The sequence below is a fragment of the Oncorhynchus tshawytscha genome, linkage group LG31 (assembly GCF_018296145.1).
Source record: "Oncorhynchus tshawytscha isolate Ot180627B linkage group LG31, Otsh_v2.0, whole genome shotgun sequence".
Lineage (NCBI taxonomy): Eukaryota > Metazoa > Chordata > Actinopteri > Salmoniformes > Salmonidae > Oncorhynchus > Oncorhynchus tshawytscha.
This window is the reverse complement of record NC_056459.1, coordinates 29,919,876-29,945,876: the sequence shown is the minus strand read 5'-3', so window position 1 is coordinate 29,945,876 and position 26,001 is coordinate 29,919,876. Positions and strand designations below refer to the sequence as shown.

The 26,001-nt window shown below is 46.1% G+C and overlaps 1 protein-coding gene across 2 annotated transcripts; it reads right to left on the bottom strand.

The window, feature by feature from the left end:
* Positions 1–1,167: 1,167 nt before the first annotated feature.
* LOC112217641 (cell division cycle-associated 7-like protein) lies at positions 1,168–25,227 on the bottom strand. Of its 2 annotated transcripts, XM_042309928.1 has the most exons (12): positions 25,111–25,227; positions 10,073–10,198; positions 9,811–9,951; positions 9,581–9,675; positions 9,229–9,469; positions 8,988–9,044; positions 8,579–8,650; positions 5,576–5,758; positions 5,157–5,309; positions 4,910–5,059; positions 2,243–2,379; positions 1,168–2,153 (listed from the first exon to the last, which is right to left on the bottom strand). In XM_042309928.1, the coding sequence occupies exons 1-12, from the start codon at positions 25,126–25,128 to the stop codon at positions 2,129–2,131; spliced, it is 1,398 nt and encodes a 465-aa protein (XP_042165862.1). In that variant the 5' UTR covers positions 25,129–25,227; the 3' UTR covers positions 1,168–2,128. The 2 variants fall into 2 exon arrangements, with proteins under 2 accessions (XP_042165862.1, XP_042165863.1); XM_042309929.1 differs by lacking the exon at positions 8,579–8,650 and having other exon boundaries at positions 1,169–2,153; positions 25,111–25,226.
* Between the last annotated feature and the right edge of the window lie 774 nt (positions 25,228–26,001).

Sequence of the window (26,001 nt, the reverse complement as noted above, 5' to 3'; positions counted from 1 at the left end):
GTTTGTAGAGCGACAAGCTAGACGTAGTCATTGTGTGCTCGGAATATGAAACCACATACTAAACGTGACTACTTTAATACAAAGAAGTGAATTTGTCCAAATACTTATGACACCTTCAACATGAGGGGGACTAGATACATAAAGTGCTTTCATGTTTAAAAACGGTAAAAACAGATATGTATGAAAATACCCTTAAATAAAAGTTTACATTTCCAATAGTTCCGTTCTGAACAGATCCATAATATATATATATATTTTTTTACAACCAGCAAAATAAAGTTCTGAACCGGTTCGACCCAAACTAACTGTGGCTAGAGCAGCTTGCTATAGAGTGGGGGGCAAGCTAACGTTGTTTACATGTGTGGTGGCCAGACAAGAGTAGGACGCGAGATGCTACAGCCATCTTCTTCGGCGCCGCATGGCTAATGGCGCCGCATGGCTAATGGCGCCGCATGGCTAATGGCGCCGCATGGCTAATGGCGCCGCATGGCTAATGGCGCCGCATGACTAATGGCGCCGCATGGCTAATGGCACCGCATGGCTAATGGCGCCGCATGGCTAATGGCGCCGCATGACTAATGGCGCCGCATGGCTAATGGCGCCGCATGGCTAATGGCGCCGCATGACTAATGGCGCCGCATGACTAATGGCTGCCGTTTTACAATCATTGGCAGGGCTGTAGCGGAGCAGGTTGAGAACTCCAAGTTCCTTGGTGTTTACATCACCAACAAACTATCATGGTCCAAACACACTAAGGCAGTCGTGAAGAGGGCACGACAAAGTCTATTCCCCCTCAGGACACTGAAGAGATGTGGCATGGGTCCTCGGATCCTCAAAAGGTTCTACAGCCGCACCATTGAGAGTCTCCTCTGACTGGTTGCATCACTGCCTGGTACGGCAACTGCCCGGCCTTCGACCGCAAGGCACTACAGAGGGTAGTGCGTACGGCCCAGTACATCACTGGGGCCAAGCTTCCTGCCATCCAGGACCTCTATACCAGGCGGTGTAAGAGGAAGGCCCTACAAATTGTCAAAGACTCCAGCCACCCTAGTCATAGACTGTTTTCTCTGCTACCGCACGGCAAGCAGTACCAGAACGTCAAGTCTAGGACCAAAAGGCTTCTTAACAGCTTCTACCCCCAAGCCAGACTGCTGAACATCTAATCAAAGGACTACCCAGACCCCTCTTTTACACTGCTGCTACTCTCTTTATATAATCTACTCATGGTCACTTTAATAACTCTACCTACATGTACATATTACCTCAATTACCTCGACTAATCAAAACCTATTAAAGCATTCTTGGTAGACTACATGCGCACGCATAGGAAATGATTTCCAGCTGGCAGGCAGACGCTGGAGGAAGTTTGATTGACAGAGGGTGGGCTTTTGCAAAGGCGCCTTTTTAAATTTTTGTGGGACTGAAAATAAAATAAAAAATGCCTGGAACATTTATTAACCAGTTCCCATAATTTTAAAATAACAATTCTGTTCCCGTATAGTATAGATTACTTTTGTTCCCAGTTTGGATTCTGTTCCTTGAACATTTTCCTTATTTTCAAGATTTCGGTTCTGTTCCCTGAACCGGTTTCAACCCCTGCATTCTGTACAGTCACCTCATAAAACATTTGATCTCAAATCCAAAATGGTGGATAGACAGAAATCAAATCTTTCTGCTTCACTGTCCAAATAAATACTGAATAACATATGTATGTTATTACTTATTACTGTTCTTCCTGCAGAATGTCAGGTACTACCTCCCGTTTCAAAGCGTTGGGTGCCTACTGAACATGACTGATTAAATAAGGTGTCAGAGGGACCTGTGGCAGAGGTTGAGGAATAACCCTGAGTTCTAGTCTGAACCGTGACGGTATTAAAGCAGGACAATGTGCGTCAGTGTGACGACGTCCTAATTATCTCACCTTCCTTCCAAAGTGTACACTTGTTCACTTCCATTGACTGGTGTAAGAAATATGGTGGAAACCTCTTTTAGCCCATGTCTCCTCCAATCCAATACTTTCAGATTGGTGGGAAGAAGTGAACGAGTGTACACTTCAGGAGAAAGGAGAGATTCTTACATTTGGGTGTAATTCTCAGTTCTGACCAACGGGGGCGCTGTCCGCTTGTCTCTAGGCTCTAAGATCTTTCTGGATGCTGTGGAGAGAGAAAGGGTAGAAAGAGAGAGTTAAAAAATTTTTTTAAACAACCTTGATTGGCTCAAACCAACATTCACACACACCTACCTCTCCAGGTAATCTTGGACGTTGCTGTGGCCCTTGTGTTGAGCCAAATGGACCAGTTGTCCGGTTGCACAGCGTCCTTCTCTCCGTCGACACAGACTGCAGTTACAGATACCTCTACACAGAGGACACTCCCAGTCCTGGAGACAGAGGGAGATACAGACAGACAGGGAGAGAGAGACAGAGAGAGACAGAAAGAGACAGAAACAGAGAGACAGAGACAGAGAGAGATACAGAGAGAGAGATACAGAGAGAGAGATACAGAGATACAAAGAGAGCGAGAGAGATACAGAGAGAGAGATACAGAGAGAGAGAGTTACAGAGAGAGAGAGATACAGAGAGAGAGAGATACAGAGAGAGAGAGATACAGAGAGAGAGAGATACAGAGAGAGAGAGAGACAGAGAGAGAGAGAGATACAGAGAGAGAGAGAGAGAGAGAGAGAGATACAGAGAGAGAGAGATACAGAGAGAGAGAGAGATACAGAGAGAGAGATACAGAGAGAGAGATACAGAGAGAGAGAGATACAGAGAGGACACAGAGAACAATAGGAAAAAGACAAGGATTTAGTGCTGAAACAAAATATTTGGTGTCTAGTAGAGCTGTGTGTGTACTGACCAGGTCTAGTAGGGCTGTGTGTGTACTGACCAGGTCTAGTTGGGGTGTGTGTGTACTGACCAGGTCTAGTTGGGGTGTGTGTGTACTGACCAGGTCTAGTTGGGGTGTGTGTGTACTGACCAGGTCTAGTTGGGGTGTGTGTGTACTGACCAGGTCTAGTTGGGGTGTGTGTGTACTGACCAGGTCTAGTTGGGCTGTGTGTGTACTGACCAGGTCTAGTTGGTTGTGTGTGTACTGACCAGGTCTAGTTGGGCTGTGTGTGTACTGACCAGGTCTAGTAGGGCTGTGTGTGTACTGACCAGGTCTAGTTGGGGTGTGTGTGTACTGACCAGGTCTAGTTGGGCTGTGTGTGGTCTAGTAGGGCTGTGTGTGGTCTAGTAGGGCTGTGTGTGGTCTAGTAGGGCTGTGTGTGTACTGACCAGGTCTAGTAGGGCTGTGTGTGTACTGACCAGGTCTAGTAGGGCTGTGTGTGTACTGACCAGGTCTAGTAGGGCTGTGTGTGTACTGACCAGGTCTAGTTGGGGTGTGTGTGTACTGACCAGGTCTAGTAGGGGGTGTGTGTGTACTGACCAGGTCTAGTAGGGCCGTGTGTGTGTACTGACCAGGTCTAGTAGGGCCGTGTGTGTGTACTGACCAGGTCTAGTTGGGGTGTGTGTGTACTGACCAGGTCTAGTTGGGGTGTGTGTGTACTGACCAGGTCTAGTTGGGGTGTGTGTGTACTGACCAGGTCTAGTTGGGGTGTGTGTGTACTGACCAGGTCTAGTTGGGCTGTGTGTGTACTGACCAGGTCTAGTTGGGGTGTGTGTGTACTGACCAGGTCTAGTAGGGCCGTGTGTGTGTACTGACCAGGTCTAGTAGGGCCGTGTGTGTGTACTGACCAGGTCTAGTAGGGCCGTGTGTGTGTACTGACCAGGTCTAGTAGGGCTGTGTGTACTGACCAGGTCTAGTTGGGCTGTGTGTACACTGACCAGGTCTAGTAAGGCTGTGTGTATACTGACCAGGTCTAGTAGGGCTGTGTGTGTACTGACCAGGTCTAGTTGGGCTGTGTGTGGTCTAGTAGGGCTGTGTGTACACTGACCAGGTCTAGTAGGGCTGTGTGTACACTGACCAGGTCTAGTAGAGCTGTGTGTGTACTGACCAGGTCTAGTAGGGCTGTGTGTGGTCTAGTAGGGCTGTGTGTGTACTGACCAGGTCTAGTAGGGCTGTGTGTACACTGACCAGGTCTAGTAGGGGTGTGTGGTCTAGTAGGGCTGTGTGTGGTCTAGTAGGGCCGTGTGTGTGTACTGACCAGGTCTAGTAGGGCCGTGTGTGTGTACTGACCAGGTCTAGTAGGGCCGTGTGTGTGTACTGACCAGGTCTAGTAGGGCAGTGTGTGTGTACTGACCAGGTCTAGTAGGGCCGTGTGTGTGTACTGATCAGGTCTAGTAGGGCCGTGTGTGTGTACTGACCAGGTCTAGTAGGGCCGTGTGTGTGTACTGACCAGGTCTAGTAGGGCCGTGTGTGTGTACTGACCAGGTCTAGTAGGGCCGTGTGTGTGTACTGACCAGGTCTAGTAGGGCCGTGTGTGTACTGACCAGGTCTAGTAGAGCTGTGTGTGGTCTCGTAGGGCTGTGTGTGGTCTAGTAGGGCTGTGTGTGTACTGACCAGGTCTAGTAGGGCTGTGTGTGTACTGACCAGGTCTAGTAGGGCTGTGTGTGTACTGACCAGGTCTAGTAGGACTGTGTGTGTACTGACCGGGTCTAGTAGGACTGTGTGTGGTCTAGTAGGGCTGTGTGTGTACTGACCAGGTCTAGTAGGACTGTGTGTGTACTGACCGGGTCTAGTAGGACTGTGTGTGGTCTAGTAGGGCTGTGTGTGTACTGACCAGGTCTAGTAGGGCTGTGTGTGTACTGACCAGGTCTAGTAGGGCTGTGTGTGTACTGACCAGGTCTAGTAGGACTGTGTGTGGTCTAGTAGGGCTGTGTGTGTACTGACCAGGTCTAGTAGGGCTATGTGTGTACTGACCAGGTCTAGTAGGACTGTGTGTGGTCTAGTAGGGCTGTGTGTATACTGACCGGGTCTAGTAGAGCCGTGTGTACGTCCTCTCCGTAGCGGTTCCTCAGACAGGGCCCACAGAACTGACCTTTGCCCCCTATACACACTCCACTACGACAGACCGTCTTGGTGTCCAGAGTTTTCTGTCTGCACTGGTGACACGTGCTGCCCTGATATAGACACACACACACACACACACATCAGATCCACATCTCTATCACAGGAGATGAGGAAACGACTGTAAAAGCCTTGCTGTGTGTGTCTTACGTGGTCCTTGTCCAGTATCTTGTCTTTGGCGCGTTGCGCCACGTTGTCCAGCTCTTCCTCTGTGATTTCATCCACTGATCTCACATGGGTAATTCTCCTCTTCCTCCCGCTGCTCGCCCTCCTCTTCTTCCCGCTTCTACCCAGCTCGTCCACCTGGCCACACACACACACACACACACACACACACACACACAGATCAAAGGGTGTCTAGTGTGTGCATGCTTATGTAAGTAATGCGTTTGTGTTTTTATGCACATGCTTTATGACTGTGTGTGTGTGTCACAGGAGGTTGGTGGCATCTGAATTGGGGAGGAAGGGGTCGTGGTGATGGCTGATACCATGTGTTTGATGCCATTCCATCAGCACCATTATTATGAGCCGTTCTCCTGTCAGCAGCCTGGTGTTTACACGTTGTTTACCTCCAGTAGTTTCCCGACGTCGATAGTTCTCTCGGATCTGTGGTGTCGTGAAGGGGAGGTACCGCTCTCCTCCACCCCGAACTTCTCTGGCGGTCTGGCCGCACGCGATGGGTTCCTCCTCTCGCTACCCTCACACACACCTCGTCTACGAGGGGGCGGCTTCTCACTCACACGCCTCTTCTTCTGGAACAGAACAACACCCACAACGCAACAGTCAGGACCACAACACCCAGAAGTCATGAGTCGCCTGAGAAAGTCAGCACGTTTTAAGGGGGGGGGGGTCAGCTTGAGCCAGACGAGGTGCAGCGTCACTAATCTAAGGTGATTTACAGATTCAGTCTGATTGCAATCTAGTGGTGTCGTTCTACGGAATGAGTGCTTTTTTCTCTTTGGTATTATTATTATTATTTTAAAACAGTTTTTACTGCCCTTTTTCTCCCCAATTTCATTATTACGATCTTGTCTCATCGCTGCAACTCCCAACAGGCTCGGGAGAGGTGAAGGTCGAGTCATGCTTCCTCCGAAACGTGACCCGCCAACCCACGTTTCTTAACACACAACGCTTAATTAACCCGGAGCCCAGCCCTGCCAACGTGTCTGAGGAAACACTGTACAACTGACAACCAGGGTCAGCCTGCAGGTGCCCTGCTCGCCACAATGAGTCACTAGAGTGCGATGAGCCAAGTAAAACCCCCCCCCGGGTCAAACCCTCCCCTAACCCGGAAGACACTGGGCCAATTGGGAGCCGCTCCATGGGACTCCTGGTCACAGCCGGTTGTGACACAGCCTGGGATCCCTTTGATATTTTAAGTAGAAATCGCCCACCAATATTATATTAAATGAAGTGACCTTTAATATAGGCCACATGGAAAATTCAATAAATCAGATTTTTTTTATACTTGCTAAAAGTGTCCCTCTGTGCATCTTCTGTGATTTCAAGGTAGATTTTAACCCAGGTTTTCACCAGCATTGTAAAGCCCTAGTTATTTTGATGCTTATTATTGATTGTGTGATTAGTGATTCATTAAAATAAAAAATATACAAACATTAAAATCAACCCTGTTACGTGAACTGAACTTGTGTTTTTGTTTTGTGAAAAAATTCCTTCGAAATGTTTTAACAATAAATAAAACAATTGTGATCCTTACATACAATTAGTTATTATTTCACCTTTATTTATTTTGCCCTACCTGCCACACAACACGCTTCCATTCCCTACCTGCCACACGCTTCCATTCTCTACCTGCCACACGCTTCCATTCTCTACCTGCCACACAACACGCTTCCATTCTCTACCTGCCACACAACACGCTTCCATTCCCTACCTGCAACACGCTTCCATTCCCTACCTGCCACACAACACGCTTCCATTCCCTACCTGCAACACGCTTCCATTCCCTACCTGCCACACAACACGCTTCCATTCCCTACCTGCAACACGCTTCCATTATCTACCTGCCACACAACACGCTTCCATTCCCTACCTGCCACACAACACGCTTCCATTCCCTACCTGCAACACGCTTCCATTCTCTACCTGCAACACAACATTCTACCTGCCACACAACACGCTTCCATTCTCTACCTGCCACACAACACGCTTCCATTCCCTACCTGCAACACGCTTCCATTCCCTACCTGCCACACAACACGCTTCCATTCCCTACCTGCAACACGCTTCCATTCCCTACCTGCCACACAACACGCTTCCATTCCCTACCTGCAACACGCTTCCATTATCTACCTGCCACACAACACGCTTCCATTCCCTACCTGCCACACAACACGCTTCCATTCCCTACCTGCAACACGCTTCCATTCCCTACCTGCCACACAACACGCTTCCATTCCCTACCTGCAACACGCTTCCATTATCTACCTGCCACACAACACGCTTCCATTCCCTACCTGCAACACAACACGCTTCCATTCCCTACCTGCAACACGCTTCCATTCTCTACCTGCCACACAACACGCTTCCATTCCCTACCTGCCACACAACACGCTTCCATTCTCTACCTGCAACACGCTTCCATTCTCTACCTGCAACACAACACGCTTCCATTCTCTACCTGCAACACGCTTCCATTCTCTACCTGCAACACGCTTCCATTCTCTACCTGCAACACAACACGCTTCCATTCTCTACCTGCAACACAAGACGCTTCCATTCTCTACCTGCAACACGCTTCCATTCTCTACCTGCAACACAACACGCTTCCATTCTCTACCTGCAACACAAGACGCTTCCATTCTCTACCTGCAACACGCTTCCATTCTCTACCTTCCATTCTCTACCTGCAACACAACACGCTTCCATTCTCTACCTGCCACACAACACACTTCCATTCTCTACCTGCAACACAACACGCTTCCATTCCCTACCTGCCACACAACACGCTTCCATCCTCTACCTGCCACACGCTTCCATTCTCTACCTGCAACACGCTTCTATTCTCTGCCTGCCACACAACACGCTTCCATTCTCTGCCTGCCACACAACACGCATTCTCATTCTCTACCTGCAACACAACACGCTTCCATTCTCTACCTGCAACACAACACGCTTCCATTCTCTACCTGCAACACAACACGCTTCCATTCTCTACCTGCAACACAACACGCTTCCATTCTCTACCTGCAACACAACACGCTTCCATTCCCTACCTGCAACACAACACGCTTCCATTCTCTACCTGCCACACAACACGCTTCCATTCTCTACCTGCAACACAACACGCTACCTGCCACACCATTCCCTACCTGCCACACGCTTCCATTCTCTACCTGCCACACAACACGCTTCCATTCTCTACCTGCCACACAACACGCTTCCATTCCCTACTGCCACACAACACGCTTCCATTCCCTACCTGCAACACAACACGCTTCCATTCTCTACCTGCCACACGCTTCCATTCTCTACCTGCAACACGCTTCCATTCTCTACCTGCCACACAACACGCTTCCATTCTCTACCTGCCACACGCTTCCATTCTCTACCTGCCACACGCTTCCATTCTCTGCCTGCAACACGCTTCCATTCTCTGCCTGCAACACGCTTCCATTCTCTACCTGCAACAGGGGGATTTATGGATGATTGAAGATGAAGTCGTCAACCTCTGACGGTCAACCCTGTTATGGTCAACCCTGTTACTTTATATTTGTCAGTTAACATTTTTCCCCCTATCTTTTGAGACAGGAAAACATGTTTGTTTTTTAAAATTAAACATGTGCTCTTTAAACCACAGAATGTTAACATTTTGTGAAAAAAAAAAAGGTTCAGTTAGTATGAATTACCAGAATCTAAAACGTGTTCCATTACTCAGAAAAGGCACCTCACTTGGTGGAATGAGCCTGTAAATTAAATCTCGAACAAACTGTAGCTCAGTCTAGTGTGCAATGTACTCACGGTAGGAGACGAGGTGACTTCAGACATGTTGGTCAGGTCAGCAAACAGCTTGGCCAACTAGGAGGACAACAACAACAACAACAACAACAACAAACCAGAAGCTGAGAAGACACGTTTAAATACACACAATAATAACAACAAGAGACAGGAATCAGAGGAGTGAAAAAAAGAGGGTTTGGGTTCAGTAGTATTTCTGACTGAGGGACACGACGACCCCGGTCAAGGGTTAGAGGTTATGTACCATGGCTTTGTTCTCCTGGATGTTCTTGGCTCGTTTATTTAGAACCCGAGACTCGACCTCCATCTTCTCTTTTCCTACTGCCTCTTTTTTGGGGGGCGGTTTCTGACCCTGTGTCTCCCTCCCACTGGACTCCTGAGACAAACCCCTTTTTAGATGCAGCCTCTCATTGGTTCTTCTCTCCAGAGGGGCGGCGTTGATTGGCGCCTCACCTTTCTGGGCAGAGAGTCTTTTTGTGGGAAACCTGAAGCAGAATTATCAGTATAATTCAAAAATGTATTTCCATCGACTGGTACTTCCAGGCTAAAAAGCAAAAAGCCGGCTAACGAAAACCCAGACACACAGGTACACACACCTGAAGGCGACACAGAGACTCTTCCTCTTGTGTGTGTCTGGCTCCTCCCCCTCAGAGTAGAACCCTGTGTCCTCATCACTCTCCTCCGCTGTGCACTGGAACGGCAGAATGAGAGAAATGAAGAAAGATGAGTCATGTTATAACCAAGAATCCTCATACGCACATCCCACTGGAGAGAACAGGAGACAGAACAGGACACGAGAGACAAGAGAGAACAAGTTAGGTCTCACCATAGCCTTCGTCCTGCTTCTGGAACCCCTCTTCTCCTCCTCTTCCTCACTGAAGCCCTCAAACTCCTCCCCCTCATTGTCAGAATGGCTAAACAGACTAACCAACTCCGAGGTCACAAACTTTGACCTGAAAGACATGGCCTGGAGAGAGGGAGAGATGGAATGATTATTTCAATGGCTAACTGTAGCAGGATACAGACACAAGGATTGCAGTGTGTGTGTGTGTGTGTGTGTGTGTGTGTAATGATCAGCAGCTACCAACCGGCTTCCCAGAGTCCTCGGAGGCTAGGCTGTCTGACTCGCTGTCACTCAGCACTGGCACGGCGAAACCCAGGAAGTCCTCGTCATCACTGGGACTCTCAAAGATGGCCGCCAGGGCCCTGGGGGTCTAGGGGAGGAGGGGCAACAGATTAAAAAGGGGCATTCTGCATTTGATACATACATTATTTGCATTTTCAATTACTGAAATGCACCTATTGATTCTTAAAGAATATATCTTCTAAATGTTTCATGAGCTTAGTTTAACCGTCGTACCCCATCAGAACCCAAAATATAAGCTTGTTTAACTTCAATGTTTGTAAACATTGTAAACAAACACTATATGAAGAATACGGGGTGGTAACATTAAGACCACCCGCTCTTTCCATGACAGACAGACCAGGTGAATCCAGGTGAAAGCTATGACCCCTTATTGATGTCACTTGATAAATCCACTTCAATCACTGTAAATGAGGGGGATTTTTGAGCCTTGAGACATGGCTTGTGAGCCTTTGAAGGGGTTATGGTAGTAGGTGCCAGGCGCACCAGTTTGTGTCAAGAACTGCAACGCTGCTGAGTTTCACACACAACAGTTTTCTGTGTGTATCAAGAATGGTCCACCACCCAAAGGACATCCAACCAACTTGACAACTACAGGAAGCATTGGAGTCAACATGGGCCAGCATCACTGTGGAACACTTAGGACACCTTGTAGAGTCCACATGGGCCAGCATGCCTGTGGAACAGTTAGGAAATAGCGTCTGTACCACCAGTAAGTACAGATAGTAGTATAAATCCCCTGGCACAGTCCCCGCAGCCGGACAACTTTCTCACGGTTTCTGGAAGGAAATGCTGTAGGAACGCTCAACCGGTGTCGCTTATTCAGCCGACAGAAACTTTCAACCGGTTTTCCCCATTAAGCAGCGAGTCGGAGTCAGAGGCCGAGTCTTCTCTGGTCTCTACTCCTCTCGTTACGGGGTCTGAGACGCCGAAGCTTCCCACCATTAGCTCTGACAAATTGAAAACTCTAGTCATTGGCGACTCCATTACCCGCAGTATTAGACTTAAAACGAATCATCCAGCGATCATACACTGTTTACCAGGGGGCAGGGCTACCGACGTTAAGGCTAATCTGAAGATGGTGCTGGTTAAGGCTAAAACTGGCGAGTGTAGAGAGTATAGAGATATTGTTATCCACGTCGGCACCAACGATGTTAGGATGAAACAGTCAGAGATCACCAAGCGCAACATAGCTTCTGCGTGTAAATCAGCTAGAAAGATGTGTCGGCATCGAGTAATTGTCTCTGGCTCCCTCCCAGTTAGGGGGAGTGATGAGCTCTACAGCAGTCTCACAACTCAATCGCTGGTTGAAAACTGTTTTCTGCCCCTCCCAAAAGTTAGAATTTGTAGATAATTGGCCCTCTTTCTGGGACTCACCCACAAACAGGACCAAGCCTGACCTGCTGAGGAGTGACGGACTCCATCCTAGCTGGAGGGGTGCTCTCATCTTATCTACCAACATAGACAGGGCTCTAACTCCTCTAGCTCCACAATGAAATAGGGTGCAGGCCAGGCAGCAGGCTGTTAGCCAGCCTGCTAGCATAGTGGAGTCTGCCACTAGCACAGTCAGTGTAGTCAGCTCAGCTATCACCATTGAGACCGTGTCTGTGCCTCGACCTAGGTTGGTCAAAACTAAACATGGCGGTGTTCGCCTTAGCAATCTCACTAGGATAAAGACCACCTCCATTCCTGTCATTATTGAAAGAGATCATGATACCTCACATCTCAAAATAGGGCTACTTAATGTTAGATCCCTTACTTCAAAGGCAATTATAGTCAATGAACTAATCACTGACCATAATCTTGATGTGATTGGCCTGACTGAAACATGGCTTAAGCCTGATGAATTTACTGTGTTAAATGAGGCCTCACCTCCTGGCTACACTAGTGAACATATCCCCGTGCATCCCGCAAAGGCGGAGGTGTTGCTAACATTTACGATAGCAAATTTCAATTTACAAAAAAAAAAAGATGTTTTCGTCTTTTGAGCTTCTAGTCATGAAATCTATGCAGCCTGCACAATCCCTTTTTATAGCTACTGTTTACAGGCCTCCTGGGCCATATACAGCGTTCCTCACTGAGTTCCCTGAATTCCTATCGGACCTTGTAGTCATAGCAGATAATATTCTAATCTTTGGTGACTTTAATATTCACATGGAAAAGTCCACAGACCCACTCCAAAAGGCTTTCGGAGCCATCATCGACTCAGTGGGTTTTGTCCAACAGGTCTCTGGACCCACTCACTGTCACAGTCATACGCTGGACCTAGTTTTGTCCCATGGAATAAATGTTGTGGATCTTAATGTTTTTCCTCATAATCCTGGACTATCGGACCACTATTTTATTACGTTTGCAATTGCAACAAATAATCTGCTCAGACCCCAACCAAGGAACATCAAAAGTCGTGCTATAAATTCACAGACAACACAAAGATTCCTTGATGTCCTTCCAGATTCCCTCTGTCTACCCAAGGACGCCAGAGGACAAAAATCAGTTAACCACCTAACTGAGGAACTCAATTTAACCTTGCGCAATACCCTAGATGCAGTTGCACCCCTAAAAACTAAAAACATTTCTCATAAGAAACTAGCTCCCTGGTACACAGAAAATACCCGAGCTCTGAAGCAAGCTTCCAGAAAATTGGAACGGAAATGGCGCCACACCAAACTGGAAGTCTTCTGACTAGCTTGGAAGGACGGTACCGTGCAGTACCGAAGAGCCCTTACTGCTGCTCGATCATCCTATTTTTCTAACTTAATTGAGGAAAATAAGAACAATCCGAAATTCCTTTTTGATACTGTCGCAAAGCTAACTAAAAAGCAGCATTCCCCAAGAGAGGATGATTTTCACTTTAGCAGTGATAAATTCATGAACTTTTTTGAGGAAAAGATTATGATTATTAGAAAGCAAATTACGGACTCCTCTTTAAATCTGCGTATTCCTTCAAAGCTCAATTGTCCTGAGTCTGCACAACTCTCCCAGGACCTAGGATCAAGAGAGACACTCAAGTGTTTTAGTACTATATCTCTTGACACAATGATGAAGATAATCATGTCCTCTAAACCTTCAAGCTGCATACTGGACCCTATTCCAACTAAACTACTGAAAGAGCTGCTTCCTGTGCTTGGCCCTCCTATGTTGAACATAATAAATGGCTCTCTATCCACCGGATGTGTACCAAACTCGCTAAAAGTGGCAGTAATAAAACCTCTCTTGAAAAAGCCAAACCTTGACCCAGAAAATATAAAAAACTATCGGCCTATATCGAATCTTCCATTCCTCTCAAAAATTTTAGAAAAGGCTGTTGCGCAGCAACTTACTCCCTTCCTGAAGACAAACAATGTATACGAAATGCTTCAGTCTGGTTTTAGACCCCATCATAGCACTGAGACGGCACTTGTGAAGGTGGTAAATGACATTTTAATGGCATCGGACCGAGGCTCTGCATCTGTCCTCGTGCTCCTAGACCTTAGTGCTGCTTTTGATACCATTGATCACCACATTCTTTTGGAGAGATTGGTCTACACGGACAAGTTCTGGCCTGGTTTAGATCTTATCTGTCGGAAGGATATCAGTTTGTCTCTGTGAATGGTTTGTCCTCTGACAAATCAACTGTAAATTTCGGTGTTCCTCAAGGTTCCGTTTTGGGACCACTATTGTTTTCACTATATATTTTACCTCTTGGGGATGTTATTCGAAAACATAATGTTAACTTTCACTGCTATGCGGATGACACACAGCTGTACATTTCAATGAAACATGGTGAAGCCCCAAAATTGCCCTTGCTAAAAGCATGTGTTTCAGACATAAGGAAGTGGATGGCTACAAACTTTCTACTTTTAAACTCGGACAAAACAGAGATGCTTGTTCTAGGTCCCAAGAAACAAAGAGATCTTCTGTTGAATCTGACAATTAATCTTAATGGTTGTACAGTCGTCTCAAATAAAACTGTGAAGGACCTCGGCGTTACTCTGGACCCTGATCTCTCTTTTGAAGAACATATCAAGACCATTTCAAGGACAGCTTTTTTTCCATCAACGTAACATTGCAAAAATCAGAAACTTTCTGTCCAAAAATGATGCAGAGAAATTAATCCATGCTTTTGTCACTTCTAGGTTAGACTACTGCAATGCTCTACTTTCCGGCTACCCGGATAAAGCACTAAATAAACTTCAGTTAGTACTAAATACGGCTGCTCGAATTCTGACTAGAACCAAAAAATTTGATCATATTACTCCAGTGCAAGCCTCTCTACACTGGCTTCCTGTCAAAGCAAGGGCTGATTTCAAGGTTTTACTGCTAACCTACAAAGCATTACATGGGCTTGCTCCTACCTATCTCTCTGATTTGGTCCTGCCGTACATACCTACACGTACGCTACGGTCACAAGACGCAGGCCTCCTAATTGTCCCTAGAATTTCTAAGCAAACAGCTGGAGGCAGGGCTTTGTCCTATAGAGCTCCATTTTTATGGAACGGTCTGCCTACCCATGTCAGAGACGCAAACTCGGTCTCAACTTTAAGTCCTTACTGAAGACTTATCTCTTCAGTGGCTCATATGATTGAGTGTAGTCTGGCCCAGGAGTGGGAAGGTGAACGGAAAGGCTCTGGAGCAACGAACCGCCCTTGCTGTCTCTGCCTGGCCGGTTCCCCTCTTCCCACTGGGATTCTCTGCCTCTAACCCTATTACAGGGACTGAGTCACTGGCTTACTGGGGCTCTCTCTTGCCGTCCCTGGAAGGGGTGCGTCACCTGAGTGGGTTGATTCACTGATGTGGTCATCCTGTCTGGGATGGCGCCCCCTTGGGTTGTGCCATGGCGGAGTTCTTTGTGGGCTATACTCAGCCTTGTCTCAGGATGGTAAGTTGGTGGTTGAAGATATCCCTCTAGTGGTGTGTGGGGGCTGTGCTTTGGCAAAGTGGGTGGGGTTATATCCTTCCTGTTTGGCCCTGTCTGGGGGTGTCCTCGGATGGGGCCACAGTGTCTCCTGACCCCTCCTGTCTCAGCCTCCAGTATTTATGCTGCAGTAGTTAATGTGTCGGGGGGCTAGGGTCAGTTTGTTATATCTGGAGTACCTCTCCTGTCCTATTCGGTGTCCTGTGTGAATCTAAGTGTGCGTTCTCTAATTCTCTCTTTCTCTCTCTCTCTTTCGGAGGACCGGAGCCCTAGGACCATGCCCCAGGACTACCTGACATGATGACTCCTTGCTGTCCCCAGTCCACCTGGCCGTGCTGCTGCTCCAGTTTCAACTGTTCTGCATTATTATTATACGACCATGCTGGTCATTTATGAACATTTGAACATCTTGGCCATGTTCTGTTATAATCTCCACCCGGCACAGCCAGAAGAGGACTGGCCACCCCACATAGCCTGGTTCCTCTCTAGGTTTCTTCCTAGGTTTTGGCCTTTCTAGGGAGTTTTTCCTAGCCACCGTGCTTCTACACCTGCATTGCTTGCTGTTTGGGGTTTTAGGCTGGGTTTCTGTACAGCACTTTGAGATATCAGCTGATGTACGAAGGGCTATATAAATAAATTTGATTTGATTTTGACACCTTGTAGAGTCCACATGGGCCAGCATCCCTGTGGAACACTTAGGACACCTTGTAGAGTCCACATGGGCCAGCATCCCTGTGGAACACTTAGGACACCTTGTAGAGTCCACATGGGCCAGCATCCCTGTGGAACACTTAGGACACCTTGTAGAGTCCACATGGGCCAGCATCCCTGTGGAACACTTAGGACACCCTGTAGAGTCCATGCTCTGATGAATTGAAACTGTTCTGAGGGCAAAAGGGGGGTGCTCAACTCAATATTAGGAAGGTGTCCTTAAATGTTCTTTACATTCACCGTATAGCCTTAAAACATGGTTAAAACTATCATTTTGATGGCATGGATCAGTGTTGTAATACTCAAGTCCAGGACACGGAGCGAAGTCACGATTTTCATGACGCCACTTGACTATCCGCCCGATTCCTGCTTACCAGCAATAGCTCAAACAGGAAGTACCAGTGACGTGCTCAAAACGGAAGTGATCCGATGAAGCAGATGCTAAACTACAGGACTGTTTCAATAGCGTAGACTAGAATATGTTCCGGGATTCATCCAATGGCACTGAAGAGTTTACCACAGTCAACGGCTTCATTAATAAGTACATCGACAACGTCCCCACAATAACCGTACGTACATATCCCAACCAGAAGCCATGGATTACGAGCCACGGATTACGCACTGAGCTGACACTTTCAAGGAGTGGGACACTAATCTGGGCGTTTATAATAAATCCTGTTACACCATCCGACAAGCAAAATGTCAATACAGGACTAAGATCGAAACCAGCTCTGAAGCCCGTCGGATGTGACTTGCAAACTATCATGGATTACAAAAAGGAAACCCAGCAGCGAGCTGCACAGTGACGTGAGCCTACCAGACGAGCTGAATGACTTCTATGTTCGCGTTGAGGTAAGCAACACTGAATCATGCATGAGAGCACCAGCTGTTCTGGACAACTGTGTGAGCACGCTCTCCATAGCCGATGTGAATAAGACCTTTAAATAGGTTGACAATCACAAGGCCGCAGGGCCAGACAGAATACCAGGATGTGTACTCAGAGCATGCGCTGACCAGCTGGCAAGTGTCTTCACTGACATTTTCAACCTCTCCCTGACCCAATCTGTAATACCTACATGTTTCAAGCAGACCACCATAGTCCCTGTGCCTAAGAATGCCAAGGCAACCTGTCTAAATGACTACCACCCCGTAGCACCCACATCTGTAGCTATGAAATGCTGTGAAAGGCTGGTCATGGCACATAGCAACACCATCATCCCAGACACCCAGGACCCACTCCAATTTGCATACCACCCCAAAAGATCCAAAGATGACGCAATCTCTATTGGACTCCAGACTGCCGTTTCCCACCTGGACAAGAGGAACACCTACAGTATGTGAGAATGCTGTTCATTGACTACAGCTCAGTGTTCAACACCATAGTGCCCTCCAAGCGCATCACTCAGCTAAGGACCCTGGGACTGAATATCTCCCTCTGCAACTGGATCCTGGACTTCCTGACGGTCCGCCCCCAGGTGGTAAGGGTAGGCAACAACACATCTGCCACGCTGACCCTCAACACAGGGGCCCCTCAGGGTTGAGTGCTTAGTCCCCTCTTGTACTCCCTGTTCACCCACAACTGTGTGGCTGCACATGACTCCAACACCATCATTAAGTGTGATGACAAAGCGGCAGTGGTAGGCCTGATCACAGACGGTGATGAGACAGCCTATAGGCAGGTCAGAGACCTGGCAGTGTGGTGCCAGAACAACAACCTCTCCCTCAACGTCAGCCCGACAAAGGAGCTGATCGTGGACTACAAGAAACAGGGGCCCGAGCACGTCCCCATTCACATCGACAGGGCTGTAATGGAGCGGATTGTGAGCTTCAAGTTCCCCGGTGTCCACATCACTAAGGATCTATCATGGTCCACACACAACAATAGTCATGAAAAGGGCTAGACAACGCCTTTTCACTCTCAGGAGGCTGAAAAGATTTGGCATGGGCCTGTCATGTAAAAAAAAAAAAAAGTGTCCCCAACCTGCATCACAATGGGATTCAATGAATTTTAGCTTCTGTTGCTAGGGCTGTTGCTAGAATTTGCAAAATTCAGACCAGATTAGGTATTGAACCTAAGCATCCACTGCTATGCTGGTTGCTTGGCTCTATTTTACCTCGTAGTGATCGCGAAGGAGGGAGGACACGGGCAGTCCTAGTTCTATTTCACCTCATAAGCACTCGCCCAGTCCCATGCAAAATTATTACCTCAGAATTGTTCTAAGGATGTTGTTTTTGACGGTGACAACCTGCTGACTAACTGCTGTTTCAGAAGACCGAAAATACAATACATTTGTCTATATAAAGAAAATACTGTGAAATAGGAAGAAATTATTTAATCTATTTTTAGATTGACGTTGCTAGCTACTGTAGTTCTACTTATTTACCTCAGCCTGCCTAGTCTGCTAGCCAGACAGTTTTATTTAGCTAGCTACTGTAAGTGTTACTGTTTGTATGTAGCTTGCACTTCAATGGCATCCCTCAAAGGAGATTTCATTTCATCTTGTCAACCAGGCGAAGTACTATGAAGGCACCACTGATCTCGAAAACAGGTGCAACATTCAGAGAAATGAACTTCTATTAGATAACTGGACGGATTTAGCTATGTACAACCATTTTTCAACAAGCTAGTTGGTCATCTACATGTTGCTAGCTATACATATACTTCAGTGGAGGCTGTTGAGGGGAGGGAAGGAAGTGAGAAAGGATGAAAGTGAGACAGGGAGAGAGAAAAACAAAGAGAGAAAACAAAGAGAGAGAAAAAACAAAGAGAGAGAGAGAGAGAGAGAAAACAAAGAGAGAGAGAGAAAACAAATAGAGAGAGAGAGAGAAAACAAATAGAGAGAGAGAGAGAAAACAAATAGAGAGAGAGAGAGAAAACAAAGAGAGAGAAAACAAAGAGAGAGAAAACAAAGAGAGAGAGAAAACAAAGAGAGAGAGAGAGAAAACAAATAGAGAGAGAGAGAAAACAAAGAGAGAGAGAGAGAGAAAACAAAGAGAGAGAGAGAGAAAACAAATAGAGAGAGAGAGAAAACAAAGAGAGAGAGAGAGAGAAAACAAAGAGAGAGAGAGAGAAAACAAATAGAGAGAGAGAGAGAAAACAAAAAGAGAGAGAGAGAGAAAACAAAGAGAGAGAGAGAGAAAACAAAGAGAGAGAGAGAGAAAACAAATAGAGAGAGAGAGAGAAAACAAAGAGAGAGAAAACAAAGAGAGAGAGAGAGAAAACAAAGAGAGAGAGAGAAAACAAAGAGAGAGAGAGAGAGAAAACAAAGAGAGAGAGACAGCAGTGCAAATGTACTTAGACTTGAGTATTTCAACAACTCTTCTCTTCCAACTTGTTAGGCAATCACATGTTCCTATGGGGGAAGGATGGCCAGCCACACAGGAGGGGATTAATTACTAAGGAGGAGAAGGAGGCCGTGCTGGCCGAGATGCATGCTGGCCATTTCAGAGTGAAACACATGATTGCCAAAATCAGACGCATCTTCTGATGTGGAATTGTCAAGGAGGTGGACAGCTGGGCAAGTGAAATAAACAAAAGGTTATCAATCACATTCTATTATATATCTGAAATGATTATTATTTCAATGAATGTCATATCAGAGAGCACACAATGTTTCAATTTGTCACGTTTTGCTTGAAGGTCAGTGCCCTGTCTAAAGTTGGCACCAGAGTTGAAGCCCATCAAAGATGTGTCACCACGGCACATGATCGGTAAGAGTCCCAATTCAAATTCTGCCCTGATAAGTTGTTTTGTAATGGTTGCTTTATTTTGACCACAGCAGAGTTCAATATTATAGAATGTGTGTGTGTGTGTCAGTATCCTCACATGTATGAACATCTGCCTACTGTATGACACAGATACAGGTAAGAACAGTCATCTTCTCTCGAACACTTTAAATGTTTGGGGCGGACCTCATCGGACCCTTCACTAAATCCAGGAATGGCAACAGCTGGTGTCTGACGGCGACCGACCACTTTACCAAGTGGGTGGAGCCAACAACCATTAAGGTCAGTACAGGAAGAGAACGTGCTTAACTATAAATTCCCTTCTGTAAACCCATTAAAAAAAGGGTGCTTGGAACCGAACATTTATTTATTTCATTTTGTATGATACCCATCGCCAAGGCGATGACGGACATCTGTTCTCTCGAGGTCATCCTGAGTGACCGAGACTGGCGAGGCCACCGCCAAGGCGATAACGGACATCTGTTCTCTCGAGGTCATCCTGAGTGACCGAGACTGGCGAGGCCACCGCCAAGGCGATGACGGACATCTGTTCTCTCGAGGTCATCCTGAGTGACCGATGAGACTCGAGGTCATCCTGAGGCCACTGGCGAGGCCACCGCCAAGGCGATAACGGACATCTGTTCTCTCGAGGTCATCCTGAGTGACCGAGACTGGCGAGGCCACCGCCAAGGCGATAACGGACATCTGTTCTCTCGAGGTCATCCTGAGTGACCGAGACTGGCGAGGCCACCGCCAAGGCGATAACGGACATCTGTTCTCTCGAGGTCATCCTGAGTGACCGAGACTGGCGAGGCCACCGCCAAGGCGATAACGGACATCTGTTCTCTCGAGGTCATCCTGAGTGACCGAGACTGGCGAGGCCACCGCCAAGGCGATAACGGACATCTGTTCTCTCGAGGTCATCCTGAGTGACCGAGACTGGCGAGGCCACCGCCAAGGCGATAACGGACATCTGTTCTCTCGAGGTCATCCTGAGTGACCGAGACTGGCGAGGCCACCGCCAAGGCGATAACGGACATCTGTTCTCTCGAGGTCATCCTGAGTGACCGAGACTGGCGAGGCCACCGCCAAGGCGATAACGGACATCTGTTCTCTCGAGGTCATCCTGAGTGACCGAGACTGGCGAGGCCACCGCCAAGGCGATGACGGACATCTGTTCTCTCGAGGTCATCCTGAGTGACCGAGGTCATGAACGCTGGAACAAGTTACTGCTGTTATAGATTATATTTTGTCACCAATGGTTTCTTTTATTTAGTTTTACAATTTGTTTTTGTATGGTACGTAAATCAAGAAATTTTTCAATATCTTACATTGTCAATAGATATCGCTTTCCACCCCCCCTTCAGGTTTAATGAATGGAACAACCAGACCCTCAAGACTGCCATGGGCAAGTTCCTTTGATTGGTACCAGGAAGGGTGGGAGAACAACCTGAAGGTCATTCTCTTTGCACACAACAGCACCGAGTACGGACGAGAGTTGCAGCTGTTGACTGAGGGAAACAATGCAATTGTATATACAATTATTGCATATACTGTAGTCATTCATAAACTCAGCAGGAAAAGAAACACTCCTCTCACTGTCAGCTGTGTTTATTTTCAGCAAACTTAACATGTGTAAATATTTGTATGAACATGACAAGATTCAACAACTGAGACATAAACTGAACAAGTTCCACAGACATGTGACTAACAGAAATTGAATAATGTGTCCCTGAACAAAGGGGGGTCAAAATCAAAAGTAACAGTCAGTATCTGGTGTGGCCACCAGCTGCATTAAGTACTGCAGTGCATCTCCTCCTCATGGACTGCACCAGATTTGCTCGTTCTTGCTGTGAGATGTTACCCCACTCTTCCACCAAAGCACCTGCAAGTTCCTGGACATTTCTGGGGGGAATGGCCCTAGCCCTCACCCTCCGATCCAACAGGTCCCAGACGTGCTCAATGGGATTGAGATCCGGGCTCTTCGCTGACCATGGCAGAACACTGACATTCCTGTCTTGCAGGAAATCACGCACAGAACGAGCAGTATGGCTGGTGGCATTGTCATGCTGGAGGGTCATGTCAGGATGAGCCTGCAGGAAGGGTACCACATGAGAGAGGAGGACGTCTTCCCTGTAACGCACAGCATTGAGATTGCCTGCAATGACAACAAGCTCAGTCCGATGATGCTATGACACACCGCCCCAGACCATGACGGACCTCCACCTCCAAATCGATCCCGCACCAGAGTACAGGCCTCGGTGTAACACTCATTCTTTCGACGATAAACGTGAATCCGAACATCACCCCTGGTGAGACAAAACCGCGACTCCTCAGTGAACAGCACTTTTTGCCAGTCCTGTCTGGTCCAGCGATGGTGGGTTTTTGCCCATAGGCAACATTGTTGCCGGTGATGTCTGGTGAGAACCTGCCTTACAACAGGCCTACAATCCCTCAGTCCAGCCTCTCTCAGCCTATTGCGGACAGTTGAGAACAGGCAGAACATCCCACCCATACGGTAACCACCTCAATATTCCACACACCAGAATTCCATTTTTTTTAGTCTACGATTGCCATGTGAGTGTACAAAAAAAAATTAATCTGTGAAAATAAATTAATGACAAAACCCTGCCAAAAAATATCAAAGTTTATATATGAAAATCTTAAATATTGCCAAGTTGGTTTTCACAGCTGTTTCACAAGATGTTCATTATTGTTACGTATCCTTTTATGGTATTTACATGTTCCACTAAAGACCTACAATAGAGATATATATATATATATTCAACCACAAGGGTGTATTAATGAGCTATGCGAGATAGAACAAAAATAAATCATAGTAGCAGACTACTGAAATGATATTATTTCAATGTAGATAAGGGAAGGTTAAAATAAAATCATGATTTGCATATGAATGGAGTGGAAATTAGCTGACTTTGTAAGGTAAGTAACTTTACACATTGGCAAACCGGGCTATCTGCATTGTGTCCCACCACCCGCCAACATGTACATACTACCTCAATAAGCCTGACTAACAGGTGTCTGTATGTAGCTACATGTACATACTACCTCAATAAGCCTGACTAACAGGTGTCTGTATGTAGCTACATGTACATACTACCTCAATAAGCCTGACTAACAGGTGTCTGTATGTAGCTACATGTACATACTACCTCAATCAGCCTGACTAACAGGTGTCTATATATAGCTACATGTACATACTACCTCAATAAGCCTGACTAACAGGTGTCTGTATGTAGCTACATGTACATACTACCTCAATAAGCCTGACTCAGCATTGTATTCAGCATTTCACTGTAAGGTCTACTACACCTGTTGTATTCAGCATTTCACTGTAAGGTCTACTACACCTGTTGTATTCAGCATTTCACTGTAAGGTCTACTGAATACCTGTTGTATTCAGCATTTCACTGTAAGGTCTACTGAATACCTGTTGTATTCAGCATTTCACTGTAAGGTCTACTGAATAACTGTTGTATTCAGCATTTCACTGTCTACTACACCTGTTGTATTCAGCATTTCACTGTAAGGTCTACTACACCTGTTGTATTCAGCATTTCACTGTAAGGTCTACTACACCTGTTGTATTCAGCATTTCACTGTAAGGTCTACTGAATACCTGTTGTATTCAGCATTTCACTGTAAGGTCTACTGAATACCTGTTGTATTCAGCATTTCACTGTAAGGTCTACTGAATACCTGTTGTATTCAGCATTTCACTGTAAGGTCTACTGAATACCTGTTGTATTCAGTGCACGTGACAAATAAACTTTGATTTTAATTTAATGTATCAAGCAGATTACATGTTTTCTTTGCCATTGGATTTCATGTTGTAATGTTAACAAGGGACCCAAAAGTAGTTTGAAGTAATGTTTTCATTTTATTAGCTAAACTTGTTTAAAACAGTGTAATTGTCACAGCAACGGGCCTTGTTTGCATAGCAGTGATGAAAAAGAACGTCATTATGGCTGTAATGATCTCCAAAATTCTAATCATTAGGTCATCACACCGTTGATATAGCAACGGATGCTAATAGTTAATCGGATCCCATTGTGATGCAGAGTGGGACACTTTTTGGCCAGGGGACATTATTTGCCATGACAGGCCCTCAGATCCTCAAAAAGTTCTACAGCTGCACCATTGAGAGCATCTTGACTGGCTGCATCACCGCCTGGTCTAGCAACTGCTTGGCATCTGACCGCAAGGCGCTACAGGGGATGGTGCAGATGGCCCAGTACATCACTGGGGCCGAGCTTCCTGCCATCCAGGACCTCTATATCAGGCGGTGTCAGAGGAACACCCTAAAAATTGTATAAGACTCCAGCCCCCCAGGTCATAGACTGTTCTCTCTGCTACCGCACGGCAAGCAGTACTGATGCACCAAGTCTGGATCCAACAGGACCCTGAACAGCTTCTACCCACAAGCCATAAGACTGATAAATAGTTAAATAGTTAACCAAATACCTACCTGGACTATCTGCACTGACCCTTATTGCACTAAGTTCTCTCTCATCACAGACACTGCTGCTGATGTTTATTATGTCCCGTTATTCATAGTTATATGTAAATATCTACGTCAATTACCTCGTACCCCTGCACATCCACTTGGTACTAGTACCCAGTGTATACAGCCAATCTCTTATTATTATGTTTTACTTTTCTATTATCGCTCTATTTTCTTTCTCTCTGCATTGTTGGGAACGGCCCGTGTGTTTTCACTGCTAGTCTATTGTTTAGAAATATGTGACGAATACAATTGCGATATGTCCGGTTGAGACTTGAGACATCTTATGCATAATTCAAGCTAGCTAGCTACTACCTACAACAGCAAATGTTAGATAGCTGTATTATCTATGTAGCCTTACAAATGTTTTTGTAGCTTTTAGCACTAACTTACCAAGGAACACGTGACTCGAGTATAAAAGACTCGGACTGGAACACTAAGGACTTGACTCCATCACTGGCATGAATGTTAAAAGTCCTTGCATCATAGCTCTGTCTATGATTTTAAGGGAGGTTAACTTTATTCAACCCCATCCCTCAGCTTTTTAGCGAAACACGGGCAGAGTACGCTTTTATTTGAACTGCTCATTGACGCTTTAAAACCAAAGACACTTAAAATGAACTTCCTATAAAATATCCTATAGATCGGTGATAAAGCTACACTGTAATAGATAGCAGCCTTTTCACACTGGCGTACAGAGAGCACTGCCATACTGTGCTGGCTCTGATCTCCTTATAATATGGAACTTTCCAGAAAGTAGTCTGATGATGGACAGGTGATCAGGCCATTACAGAGCAGCGGCATCGTAGTGTGAATGAGAGTGGCCCACTAACAGAAGGTAAACAATGGACCAAATGTTTTCCTTAGCCATTTTCACATTAAAATACTGTAGCACTGATATCTAGCTATGACACAGGCTATCAATACTTCATTTTATGAAATTCGCAACTGGACATTTAATGACATAATTTAGCCTATTCCTTAGTTTTGGTCCAAAGTGGAGCAAATGGCCTTCGGTCCCTGGATTGGACTATACCACCAAGACGTATCATGTGTATAGCTATTTCCCCAGTGTTTTAGCTTAAACGGGACGATATAAAAGTTGCAACTGTTAAACATAACTTACCTTTGTTGATAACAGCATTTTAACTCGTTTGAGAGACGGCTTTTCTTTCTCTCAGAAGTCATGCAGTTCACTCAACAAAATCAATGAATGAATGGTTTTAAAAAACAACACGAGTTCAGGTACTTGTCTCAAAAAGCAGGGGAGTAGTTGAGTTTCGAGTTTAGTTCAAATATGTTTCCAGGCTTAATAATATTTTTTTGTGAGCCCAGAATATTTGAATTGTATGTAGAAGTCGTTAGAAAACGACAGTGTGAGTGAATTAAGTTGTATTATGATTACAATAGTTTCTGCTCTGAGTATCTTTATAACTCCCCCCGGATACAGAATGGAACAGTCCGAATCCCGCACTCTCTACAGTTTCGCGGCAAAAATACCATGTGGGCCTAACAGAACCACACCACAGATTTTTAATAACTAACCCATTGTCATTGCTCCATCTGTGACCACACTGTCTAACCTTTTTTACGTTCTGTTCTTGTAACAAATAACGTAACAGCTGTACTGCACGTGCTGTCTGTCTGCAATAAGTAATATCAAAGACAGTACATGATTGTAGCAAAATTGCATCTGGGCCTAATTGCTTTTGGATCAGAGTACATTAAGACTACATTAAACAAATCTCTGTCATGCTACAACACATATTTATTATCTCCTGATGATGTTTGGTATTATTGCCTTTTGGGTTTATTTTTAAAAGTGACTAGGAACATAATCTTATTTAGAAAAAAATATTCCGTAGTGCAGAAACTACATTCTCTCTCCACTACTCCTCCCTCCTTATCCTCCTCCCCACTCCTCCCTCCTTATCCTCCTCCCCACTCCTCCCTCCTTATCCTCCTCCCCCACTCCTCCCTCCTTATCCTCCTCCCCACTCCTCCCTCCTTATCATCC